The 12,362-nt window shown below is 35.3% G+C and overlaps 1 protein-coding gene across 4 annotated transcripts in view; it reads left to right on the top strand.

Annotated features, from left to right (window-relative positions):
- GRIK2 (glutamate ionotropic receptor kainate type subunit 2) overlaps positions 1-12,362 on the top strand; it is a 352,900-nt gene that overhangs the window by 315,195 nt on the left and 25,343 nt on the right. For all 4 annotated transcript variants that reach the window (XM_054280406.1, XM_054280404.1, XM_054280407.1 and 1 more), the window contains one exon: positions 2,625-2,850. In XM_054280406.1, coding sequence (XP_054136381.1) covers positions 2,625-2,850 — 226 coding nt within the window. The remainder of the gene's footprint in view (positions 1-2,624; positions 2,851-12,362) is intronic.

The following is a 12,362-nucleotide window of genomic DNA, read 5'->3' on the forward strand; positions in this document are numbered from 1 at the left end:
AGCATCTGCTTCTAACAGTATGAATGATACAGTCATAACCACAGGAAGCATGTTGGAGTGTCATTATATTTAATTCAATGTCAAATGGGCTCTGATGCTTTTCGTTGTTCTGACTTCTTGATTTTCATCAATGAGTCCACTGAGTATTTTGGCAAAGACAGGATAACTATTTGTGGTTATATTTTCCTAAATCAATGACAAAGGTTTTTTAATTTAAGACTGAAAAAAAAGAATCTCTTGTGCACCAAATAAAAGCAAATATAGGTTTCAAAATTAGAATGGCCTTATTCTCTGGCATAATTTTGGCTTTTAGAGGTGGAAGAAAGTAGTGCAAAAGCATTCAATTTTTGTGCACTTTCTGTCATCCTTGTCAACTTAACAGTGGTGAGCCATGTGCACCAGTATTCTAGCTTTTATGTTCTCTTCTTCATTAATCATGTGTAGACTGTTTTAATGTTCTCATTTCATTTTAATTATTCCAGTAAATGAGCAGTCCTGTGCAGGATCTTTCTCTGATTTTGTTGATGACTTTTTTCCTTTTCTTTTCAATAGTAACAGTGGCTTCATCCTAGCTGATTAAATCAGTTATCATAATATGAACACTCTGTCCTTTAAAGTGTATTGTATTTTTTTCACATGTTCTAATGATTGAGTAGAAAGCAACCATTCCCCTTGCTAATATTTTTTCATCCTTGAATTTATTTTTTTCTCAACAAAAATAGAAAAATACGTATGTATTACATATGTAATAGTAACAGTTCCTTCTATTTTTTTTCTTGTATCTCATTTGCCTTTTCCTTGCTCCCCCCACCATGTGTCAGCAATATGCATCTAACCATTTGCTAGAATTTTTTTCTCTGCCACTGTTTTTTATTTCTCAGATTACTTATTGCAGCAAAAAAATTTACTGGGGTACAGACTGCATGATAAAAAAATTAAATAAGCGGTCTTGGTAAAATTTTGCAAGTGTTGAAAAACATTTATTTCCACCCTGTCTGCATTATACATTAACTTAGATTCCTACAGAGCATTCATTTCTTGAAGTATATTATGTTACCATGTAATTTTAAATGCTTGCAAGAGTTATTTGATTTGAAAAAAGAACAAATACTATGAGGAGAGACCGTATCTATTTGGTCATCTCTATTCTATGTGTTCACAGAATACTCTGAAGAGAAATGCTTTCCTCTTTCATTGTTACTAAAATATTTTGCAATCAGGCCCAGACTATGTTCAGTACAACAACAATGTGCAAAATCCAGAGCCCTAAAAGTCTTCAGTTTTGTTAGCATTGACACTAGACTTAGCTCAAATGCTTGATTTCTCAAGTCCCCGGGCATAGTGAAAGAGCACTTGGATTGTATGTCAGAAGGGGGACATAGCAACCTCTTTTTTCTAAATAAATGTTCTTTTTCATTCCACATACACTGCCAATTCTCTTTTGGGTCAGCATTTCTGGCTGGCAATCATCTGAACTTCAGACATGTTTGTAGTGACAATCTTTGTTTAGTATTTCTTCCAGATCTGATGGCAGAAATATGTTTAAGGGTGACATCAAAAGAGGAAAGGCACCTTAAAAAGTCTGATTATGCTAGTGTTTATGTGATATTTCTACATTTTATTTACATGGCAAAATTTAACATTACAGAACATTTTCTGATACATCTTGAGTTTGCAGTGTTATTAAACAGATGGGACAAATGGGGTATAAAAGGTTCAGTATGTCTAATAAGTTAAGTTTATCCAGTCATTATGATCTCTTAAGGACTGTGTTTTACAAAAATGAGAGAAGGTAATTACCTTTTTAAAACAACTCAGGTGAAGTAAAGGAAGCAACTCCTCTGTAGTTACACAGCATCAATTTCTTCCACACTACCGACTCCTTTGTCCCAAATTACTCACTCCCTTCCTACCACAACAGTTCTTTGTATTCTGAAAATATTAAATCACAAAACACATATTAATTTTAGGACTTCCAGTTGTCCATTTCTGTAAGGCAAGCTAGCCTTATTATGACCTGAGAGTGATATTACCTCTCACCTAAAATTTTTCTCCAAGTATTTTTGTCATGTATGGTAGGTAAAATGTTATCTGACCTCTCCTTCTCAACTGTTTTCTCCATACACTGTCATCTGTGAGCGTTTTGATTACTTCAGATTGCCACGCTATGCATGAGGTTTTCAGAACTGTTTAGCTGAGTGATTGAAATAAGAGCAAAATTTCACTTGTGCCAGAATCCACAGATTCTCCTACACAACTTAACAACATAGTTTATTATCTTTTCTAGAGTGAAATGCTTAATAGTTTTCCGCTGACCTAAAGTACTTGTAGGCCTTCCTCCTGCATAAAAACACATAAACAATAAAAACGGATCAACAATAGATATTTCACATTGGACAGTCTGGTCTGTTCAGACAAACTGGACTGTGAGTTGTTTTTTTTTTTAAATGGATAAGATGAGAAGTACAAATGAGATGAAAGACACAGATATCCTTAGAAAATTGCCTTGGTAAAACCTGACATAGTAAAATCTGAGAGGAGAGCAATGTTCAAATTGAGAGTTTGCTTTCACTCATAGAGGCATATTATTCTTAGTCATATTGCATTTAATATTTGTCTTTCAGAAATCCAAAATCTCCACTTATGACAAGATGTGGGCCTTCATGAGCAGCAGGAGGCAGTCAGTACTTGTCAAAAGTAATGAAGAAGGAATCCAACGCGTGCTTACCTCTGATTATGCATTTCTAATGGAGTCCACAACCATTGAGTTTGTCACACAGAGGAACTGTAACCTAACACAGATTGGAGGCCTGATAGACTCCAAGGGTTACGGTGTTGGAACTCCCATGGGTAGGTGTTCTCTTTTCATTAATCTTAGTTCCTGCACCAGTATGGGAAACATCCCGTGCACTGTTCCTTTCTCTACATTGGCAGCATTTACATTTATTTCCTTTTTTCCAACCAGGCACAATACATATTTTGTTAAATTTTATGGACTTTATTGCATTTTCCAAAAAGAAAACTGTTATTACTTTATAAATAGATGTATATTTTCATATGATAAATTTGTCTTACATGGCGCCTTCCATATGTTCAATAATAACAGCAGTACTGTTCATAGTACTGTTCAGTACTTTATTTTATAAAAATGAAAGTTTTAAATATTTTGATCTCTGTGTTTAGAGAATGAAGTCGTAATAGTGGAAGGCTTGCATTAGCAAGTGGGGCTGAATCTTTTAAAGAGGGCTAATTGCTGAGATTGCTAAAAGAGGAGGAAAAGATTCCATACCATGCTACAGACAAAGCAAATATTGATTTACCCTTGTGGAGTATAGGCTTGCATATTGGCTTGGAAATTCTAATCCTTTAAGTATTTTCCAGGTCAGCTGCTTTTTACTAATTACAAAACTTTAGTTTCTAGATTAAAAGCAAACTGCAGGTATTAACTTGGTTGTAGCCTGGCTCCTAGAATCCACAGAAGGGGATTCAGCAAGAACTGAGTGCAGTGATTTTTTAAAGGATATGAGGTGAAGATCCAGCATTAAATTTCAGGATAGATGGGAATAAAAATGGTGTCACACAGAGACTGCGAGTACCACACAATAATTCCACTTAATATTATAAGGTGGTTCTATTGACTTATTAATCAGGTAAGTATTTATTTCAACTTCATTTTAAACAAGAATTTATCATTTTGTCATTGATGTGGATACATTTTTTTTTTTTTCAGACAGGTCTTAAGTTTGGTACTTTCATCGGTGGTGTTTTCATCTGTGTTAATAACATATGTTATATCATTGCACTGGGAAAGTTGTGCCCAGTACTATAATTAAGGCACATGGAAAGTAATTTTAAGAAATAAAGTTTACTGGAATATCTTGGATAAAGAGGTACCTAGTATTATCAAACACAGATTCGCCTATATATTGGATATATGTACTGCTGCTTCAATCTCTGAAATTTTCACTATTTCAGTAATTTTCTGTGTAACAGACACCTGCTGAAGAAGTTATGATTCTGTCCACTCTGCCTTTGAAGAGTTTGTTGTTAGGAATATAGTTTTGATTCATACCAATTTTTCCACCCCGTTCTATTGTGGCTCTTGTGTTGCTGAATATATTCTATACATGTGCAAATGACAGAATTGACTGAACTTCAGACCTGCTGGTCTTTTTGGCATCTTATATTTTCTTATTTATAAACCTTTGTGTTATTTTGAGTATAAAGCCCACATTTCATTTAGGTTTAGCAGGAAAAAAAATCAAATCTTAGGGATATTTTGTAATCTTTAAATAAGCTGCATGCAAACTTGTGAAGCATCTGAGGCACGCCCCAGAAATTTAAGTGAGCATTGAAACGTCAAACTGATAGAAATCAGAGAGACCAAAACACTCTAAAAATTGTTCTGTTAATGTGTAAGTCAGAGAAGAATCATAAACACCAGAGAAAACATCTTTAAAACAATGATAAATTCAGGATCAGAATTCTGGAGTTTAAGTTTAGGGGAAGAAATACTGAATGTAAAGAGCCAAGGCAGTTGAGTAAACTTTCTGTAGGTCTTTATTCCCTACTTTATATGGGGACAGAAGGCACTATTTCTTTACTAATTTTGAGTCACATCAGAGACATTATTCAGCTGTTATTCATCCACAAGATTCCAAGTAACAAAAAAATTATCTGTGTCAAGAGAAAAAATAGTGTTGTACAAGGGGGTATGTGAGCGGACAGTTGTCTTGAATCAAGATGAAACAATTACAGGACATACCTGCAGGAATCAGCAATCACCAAAGGAGGTAAAATAAGAGTTAAAAAAAGTCTTAAACTTAACAAAAGCGGTTAAAGAAAGATCTAAAAAAAAATATGACAGCTTCATAAGGGGAAATAGAACAAAATTTAAAATAGGATGTAAAGTAAAATTTTTCACAAAAGAAATGAAGGTAGAAAAAACCAGCATCTGGGGCTTTCCCAAAACAGCTAAGAATGAGATTAATCCAATATTTCAGCAGTATTTATGAAATGCTGTTGAGAGAACTGACATTTATAATGGGTTTATATCCTGTGTATTAGGTGCACAGTCTCAGAAGAAAAGGATTGTGATCTAGCCTCTGCTAGAATGATGCATAGTTTGCACATACATTTGAAAGGAATCCTTATGAAGAAGCATTTCCATGATGTCTGTCAGAATAGTTTTGTTAAATATTTTGCTTTATTGGAGCTAAAAAGTATTACAGAGCAGTGGATAATGCAAAATATTCTCATGCATTATAGCTAATCTCATTTCTACAGGGAAAAATAATTCTAGAGACTTTAAAAGAACTAATGACTTGGTTATATCTATAGAAGTAGATTACATCATTATTTAATGACTGTGAAAGGAGTTTATAGACATGCAACTGAGTAATATCTTATTAGAGTTAATAATCCTACAAGTAACTTGTCAAGTGCTTGGAAAACTGCAGTGTAATGGCTTCACATTCAAAGTATACTCTACTGCTTTTGCCTGTTTGGGAGGCAACTTGTCTACAAGAACAATACAGAACTGCTTGCATTTATAGAATCATAGAATCACAGAATATGCTGTGTTGGAAGGGACCCATCAGGATCATTGAGTCCAACTCATGACCCTGAACAGGACACTAAAATCACACCATGTGCCTGAGAGCATTGTCCAAACAGTTGAACTAAGACAGGACAGATGCTGTGGCTGCCACTTTCTTGGTGAGCCTGTTCCAGTGCCCAACCACCTTCTGGATAAATAACCATTTCCTGATATCAAACCTAAGTGCCCCTGATTCAGCTTCATGCTGTTTCTAGTCTTGTCACTGGTCATCAAATTGATCTATACCTGCCCTGTGTCTTCTCCTCATGAGGAAGTTGTAACTGCAAGGGGGTCTCCCCTTCATCTCCTCCAGGCTGAACAGACCAAGTGACCTCAGCTGCTTCTCATAAAGTTTCTCCTCCAGACTCTTCGGCACGTTGGTGGTCCTCATTTGGAAGCTCTCTAATGGTTTAATGTCTTATATTGTAGTGCCAAAACTGCCCCCAGCACTCGAGGCGAGGCCACCCCAGTGCAGAGCAGAGCAGAGCAGAGCAGAGCAGAGCAGAGCAGGACAATCCCCTCCCATGCCCAGCTCTGATGCTGAGCCTGATGCCCCCCAGGACACCACTGGCCCTCCTGGCTGCCAGGGCACTGCTGGCTCATGTTCCACTTGCCATCAGCCAGGACTCCCAGGTCACTTTCCACAGCGCTGCTCTCCAGAGTCTTTTTCCCTAGTCTCCACACACAACCAGGGTTGGCCCACCCCAGGTGCAGAATCCAGCACTTGTCCTTTTTAAACTTCATATGTTGTTGCAGGCATGGTGTTGGGAAGATATTTATGTCATCTGCAAAACTTACAAAAACTACAATTTATCACCGAGAACTTCTGCTTGAAATTGCAGATGTCTTTGCACATAAGGTTAAATTTGCAGGAATCATTTGTTACAGATTTTATGTTGACTGCAGTAGAAAGGATATGGTTACTTTTGGAGAGCAGCACCAAATGAAGTAGGTGCAACATATCTTGATTATTTTGAAGACAACTGAATAATAATTAGTGAAAAAAATAATTTGCGTGAGTTTAAGCACCTACAAGAAAAAGATCTAAAAGCTTTCCAAACAGAGAAGTATTCTATCAGTTTATGACAAGATAATCACTTGGAAAATGCAGCCAAGAAAATATAACACCAGTTTAGAGTACTGCAGTAAAGGTTCTTCACTCGTGATGTTAATATTTTAAACTTAGAGAAAGAAAGTTGCACAAGATTAGGAGAAAAAAAACCCAAAAAACTGTGGATCAGGAAGTACATGGGTATCAATTCCTTCCCAAAATAAACTGGAGAAGCAAATTATGAGTTTACATGATTATTTTAATTCCTCTAAAAGCACTAGCGAAGTAAAGAAAGTTTAGATTGCAAAAACGTAACTTTGAGGAAGGAAGTTGAAAAGAATGTACTTTTGGCACAAAATGGGATTGTCAGAATCAGCACACATCTTTAAAATTAACAAGATACAGTGATACTTGAAGTCGGTGTAAAGCAGAATTCTGTATGGTATGAGTAGTGAAATATAAACTAGGGAGAGTGAAATATGAGCTAGGGAGAATTTGGTAAATTATGCATACAATGCCTGATTCTCATGATATAAGTTTTTAAATTAAAGTTTTGTATGCACCACAATTCATTTTTGGTCAACCACTTCTGATGCTAGGGTAAAAACCCCCTTGATTTATAAGGAAAAGGAAACAACAGACCTGGGATGAGATGCCTTGTAGCAACTGATACTTTGGAGCAGATAAGAGAGAACCTTGTAATGGGTTTTGTTTATTTTGTTGTCTATCTTTGCAACATTGTTTATAGCGTTGTAACCAAGAGTAAAATAGTTGCTTCACTAGAGAAGGTTTGTTTGAATTTTTTTTTTAATCTTCCAGTCTGAAGATCCACATGCAAGGGGTTTTTATTTGCTTTATTCTGGCATTTTTTATCAGGAAGCACTATTTTGCCAGGTGTGTGTTCTTCATCAGTGAATAATAAGGAAAATGATTTGCATATCATTGTCAACATGGTGTATAGTTGCTTTCTAATTTCTATCATATTATAATAATATATATAGATATTACCCACAGTTATCTATTAGAAATGCACACGAGTGTCTTTTAGAGGTTGGAATTTGTCTTTGTGGGGGCATTCACCTCATCATCCAATATTGATGTTCAAGGGAGGAATGAGGGGTGGGAAGGAGGGAAGAAGAAAGTGAGTGAAAAGACACGAAAAGACACAAAAAGACAATTAATAAAATGGGAATGGGAGAGGAGGAGGGAGGGAGAACAAACCCTTTGGGTATGCAGGGCAACTTATGCTTTCCATTACAGATAAACTGAAGTGTTTATTACCATTTCCAGTGGTTTCAATTTCCCATTCCATCATCATGCTTGTTATAAATTTGGGTTGTTCTTGAATATAGCCCAGTTGGGCCTTAATTTACAATTGCAATGAGCTCCTAAACAGTTATGATACGTCCAAATGCTTATGGTCATCCTATCAAATAGATATTGTAGCATTATTTTCAAGAAAACCTGGACTATCCAGCAATCTACTTTTTATTTCCTACTGAAATACAGTTAATGGGAATTTCCTATGGTCAACATGCTGTAAAACACAGTAATATTAAGTGACAAATGCTATGTTACAATGAATATTTATTAATATATTTGCTAATGTGAACCACATGGAAGGTTAGAAATGTAGCTTTTATACACTTTATGTTAAAGCCTTAATGCTCTGTGAAGCTACTTTCTCCATTTCTTGGGTATTTTTGCGGGGGGGGTTTGGTTGGTTTTTTTTGTTTGTTTGTTTGTTTGTTTGTTTTTAATTTTTTTTCCTTTCAGTTTTCTATTTTCCAATTGGGAGAAACATAATTGAAATAATCTTTTGGAAAAATCATACTTCATCTCTCTGGATGGTGTTTCAGGTTCTTATTTCTTTTCTAAATTCCTCTTTCTCTTCAGCATGTTTGACAGCAGGCTATTTCCCATCTGGCTTGGGCAGATTTTCTTCTGAATTGCCATTTGCTTCAGTGTTGAACCTGGAGCATGTAGATGGCTGACAAGTGAATATTTGGGACTGATTCCACATGAATAGCTCTACTGAGCATGCACCTTTCAGATGATCTGCCTTTACGTGGCAGATGAGGAGAATCCTGTCGGTACACGCCAGACGAACTCTGTGTGTGTGGAGATGTATGCAAAGTAATGCCTTTGACATTTTGAAAATGACAAATGGTGTGTGTAAGTAATCTTGAAAATTGCATAAATTTCTTCTAGCTCTTGAGAAATGCAAAATGGAAAATAGTATATAGCTATGGTGCATAGAAGAAATTAGAGCTAGTAATTTCTCTAATGTTTCTCTGTTGCTGAGCTGCAGAAAATTGCAGAATTAGATTAAGAGGGGGCTTTAGTGGTGTAGCAGTGATGTTCCTAAAACACCTGATAATGGTGAGGCAAAAAAAATTTTGAGATAAAGGTGAAATACCCATTTCTTGATCCTTTATTCCTTTGCAGTTAATACAATCAAATTCTGCTATTAATATCAGTAATGCTCAGTTGCAAAATATAATGAGAAGAATCTTTGAATATATTACATGATTCTCTTCACTTTTGCAAGGTTTTTTGACAAGTCTTCACTAGCTGTGGTCAAGTGGATCAAACTATGACTCTTCCAGAACATATTACTCTTTGTGTCCCTGGCACTTCCATGTTGATGGACTATCAAGATACCCTGAGAAATACTGGAAAAGGTTTAACATTTAGATCTTTGAAAGCCAATGGTTAACTCAAACATTATTTGAAAAAACCCCCAAAATTGCACTCCTCTGGCTATATAGAGACTCTTCACTGTGCATGGGCAAAAAATACATCTCTCAGGATAGGAATGATGTAAAGTGATGCATTTTGGGGTCAACATTTCCATCATTTAATTTCAAGTCTTATATAAATACCCATTATACAAAGTTACAATAACTTGCAATAGTAACACAGATACAGTTATGAAAATTAATTTGTATAAATGCATAAAATAGATCTGCACAAGGGATGTTTATAAATTCACAATAGAAAAGTGGCAACTACTGTGATGTAAGAAAGTTGTACCTCACATGTCAAAAAGAAAGATGTATGAGTAAAATCAACAGCATTCCAGCAGAAATGCATTGGCTGCAGGCCCCAGATATCAGCACAGTCACTTAAGTTCAAGGCATGAAACAAAACTTCTAAGTTCTCACGTTCTGTTGACTCACGGGTGCCTTTTTCAGCAGTTTTCTTTTCTGTAAATTCAAATGAAATATCAAATAAAATGTCTTTTTTAACAGAAATTTTTACCTCTCACACAAAAAGCCATATTTTTCACAGTACATTGTTCTAAGAGATTTTCAAAATTGTGCCCACTTACATATGAATTCCAAAAAATCACTTTGGCCAACTAATGTATTATGCACATCACTTGTGTTTCTTTATATATTTTTGCATAATGTAACCAATCTTAACATTTTAGAATTTTATTTTTTGTAAAATCAGAACCAAGAGTGGGGTTAGTTTCCTTTCTTTTGTAATTTTTTTTGAAATTTCAGTCAACTCTGCAGCATTTAATTAAAATGCTGTTTGGAGTATGTGCATTTTGAAGACAGTAACATTCATATAATTTCATCAGTCACAGAATCTAGAAAGAATATTTCACACTTCATTCACTTAAATTAAAGATTCCACTGCAGAAAAAAAGTAATTCAGACAATAATTTATGATCTGCTACTTGATAGCTTCTCTAGGAATATGGCTTCATTAATTATTTATATTTATCTAAGCCATTAATAAATTAAATAAAATAGCATTCTTCCTACCTCAGTGGTAGGCTGCTGGATTCAAAGATAATTTAAACAAATAAATTGTTTAATCAGTGAATGTATGACAGTTAATTCTCATTGAATCCTGTAACTATGTATAGATTCAGCTAATTTATATTACCTGTTCTGTCCCCAGGGAGTGACCTACAAGAAGTATTCACAGTAAAAGTCTTTATATGATAATATGGATTTTTTTAGCTGACCTGACCATGTTCTTAATGCTGGTATTTTGCAAAATATTTCAACACTGTCTTTTTTAAGGGCATGTTTCCAAATGTAGAAAGTTATAAATCAAGCACAGTGGGGCATATGAATTACTCAAGACAGATCTTTTAATAGATGCTTGTAATTTCAAATACTATAGCTCAATATATTAAAAATACAAACAAATAAATTATTCATTTCTTAAATATGCAACAGCAAGTGAAAAGAATAGTCTTAACACTCCCCTTAGAGTTTAGCCAGCCTCCTCCCTGCTGCATTTATTATTCCAGATGGATTTTTCAGCCTGGGTTTCTTTCTGGTGTTTTTTTTCTTTTTGTAAATGTCTAAAAATTAGATTACTTCTGGGGCTTGCCTGCAAAGTAAAAAGTGGACAAAGTAAGAGTAAATGCCCTGAAAATGCATGACTAGCACTTCATCATCCTATAGATGTGTAGGAGGTTGTCCCCTATGTTTTGTCCATCTTTTAAAAGATGAGAGCTTTGCTATTTGCAATACCATATATGAAAAGGATGTGTGGGAATGGTTTAAGGCTGCACCAGGAGAGTTCTAGACTGGGTATTAGGAAGAATTTCTTTATCCAGAGAGGGGTCAAACACTGAAATGTACTTTGTAGAGAGGTGAAACCCCAAGCCTATCAATGTTTAAGAGGCATTTGGACAATGCTTTTATCAATGTGCTTTTACTTGGTCAGCCCGGGATTGGCCAGTCTGTTGGACAAAATGATTGTTGTAGGTCCCTTTAAACTGAAATATTCTGTTCTGTTCTATTCCTTTGTTACTATTTTTATACAGTTCATTTATTTTTCTTTGTTCTTCTTTAATTTTTCCTTTTTCCCTTGTCCTTTCTTTTCCCCTCATTTTCTTTCTGTTTGCTTTTACAGTTAGAGAAGTACGCTAGATACACCAAAAGGATTGGGCTGGAGTGTTAGGTTTTAATCGCTGAATGTTTTCAACTTACTTCAGTATTTCCAGTATGTATAATGTACATAATCAGACCAATTACGTTACTTCAATTCTTACAATGTTCAGTTCTGAGAACGTGCTTTCTTCTTAGTAAGAAGATGAAGTTCTTTGTTGCTTTTCCAACTGCTTTTTGAGGACAGATTTGAAGAAAAGACATTTTTACCTAGAGAAGTGTTTGACAAGAAACTTTTACATGCCTACTGCTTCCATTCTATGGTGCTTTTCTTTGTTCCAGCACAGTTGCACAAACATTCCTGCACATTTTCAGCCTGTCCCTCTAGCTTTAATATACTTCTATTAGAAACAACAGGAATATCAAGGATTTAAAGATTTTGTGAACCAGATAATTCATTAAATAAAAAAAAAAAAAAAAAAAAAACTAACAAGAAAACCCAAAACCAACCAACCAAACAAAACAAAGCTCCCCAGGCATAACAGTTCTATCTCTAACCTATATGAATACAAAAGTAAGGCTGAAATTTCAGTCATGTCAAACTGCTATAGGGCTGCTGCACTTTGCAAAAGCTGACAGATATTTGAGCTGCTTTAGTGAGCTAAACCAGCAGAATAATGTTCATCTTTTTTTCATGAAAATATTTTGCTTTATATTTGTCCACATAGCTGCTGATGAGGCTGAGAGTATTCATTGTATGAAGAAAGCAGCGATAGTAGGCAAACAGGGATGTGGAAGAGAAAATGGGATTTCTGCATGGGCAGCTGTTGGGCCAAGTCTGAAGGCAATC

This window comes from Melozone crissalis, unplaced genomic scaffold, assembly GCF_028551555.1.
Source record: "Melozone crissalis strain CALT ecotype California unplaced genomic scaffold, PUWL_Pcris_2 ptg000027l_1, whole genome shotgun sequence".
NCBI classification, from domain to species: Eukaryota; Metazoa; Chordata; class Aves; order Passeriformes; family Passerellidae; genus Melozone; species Melozone crissalis.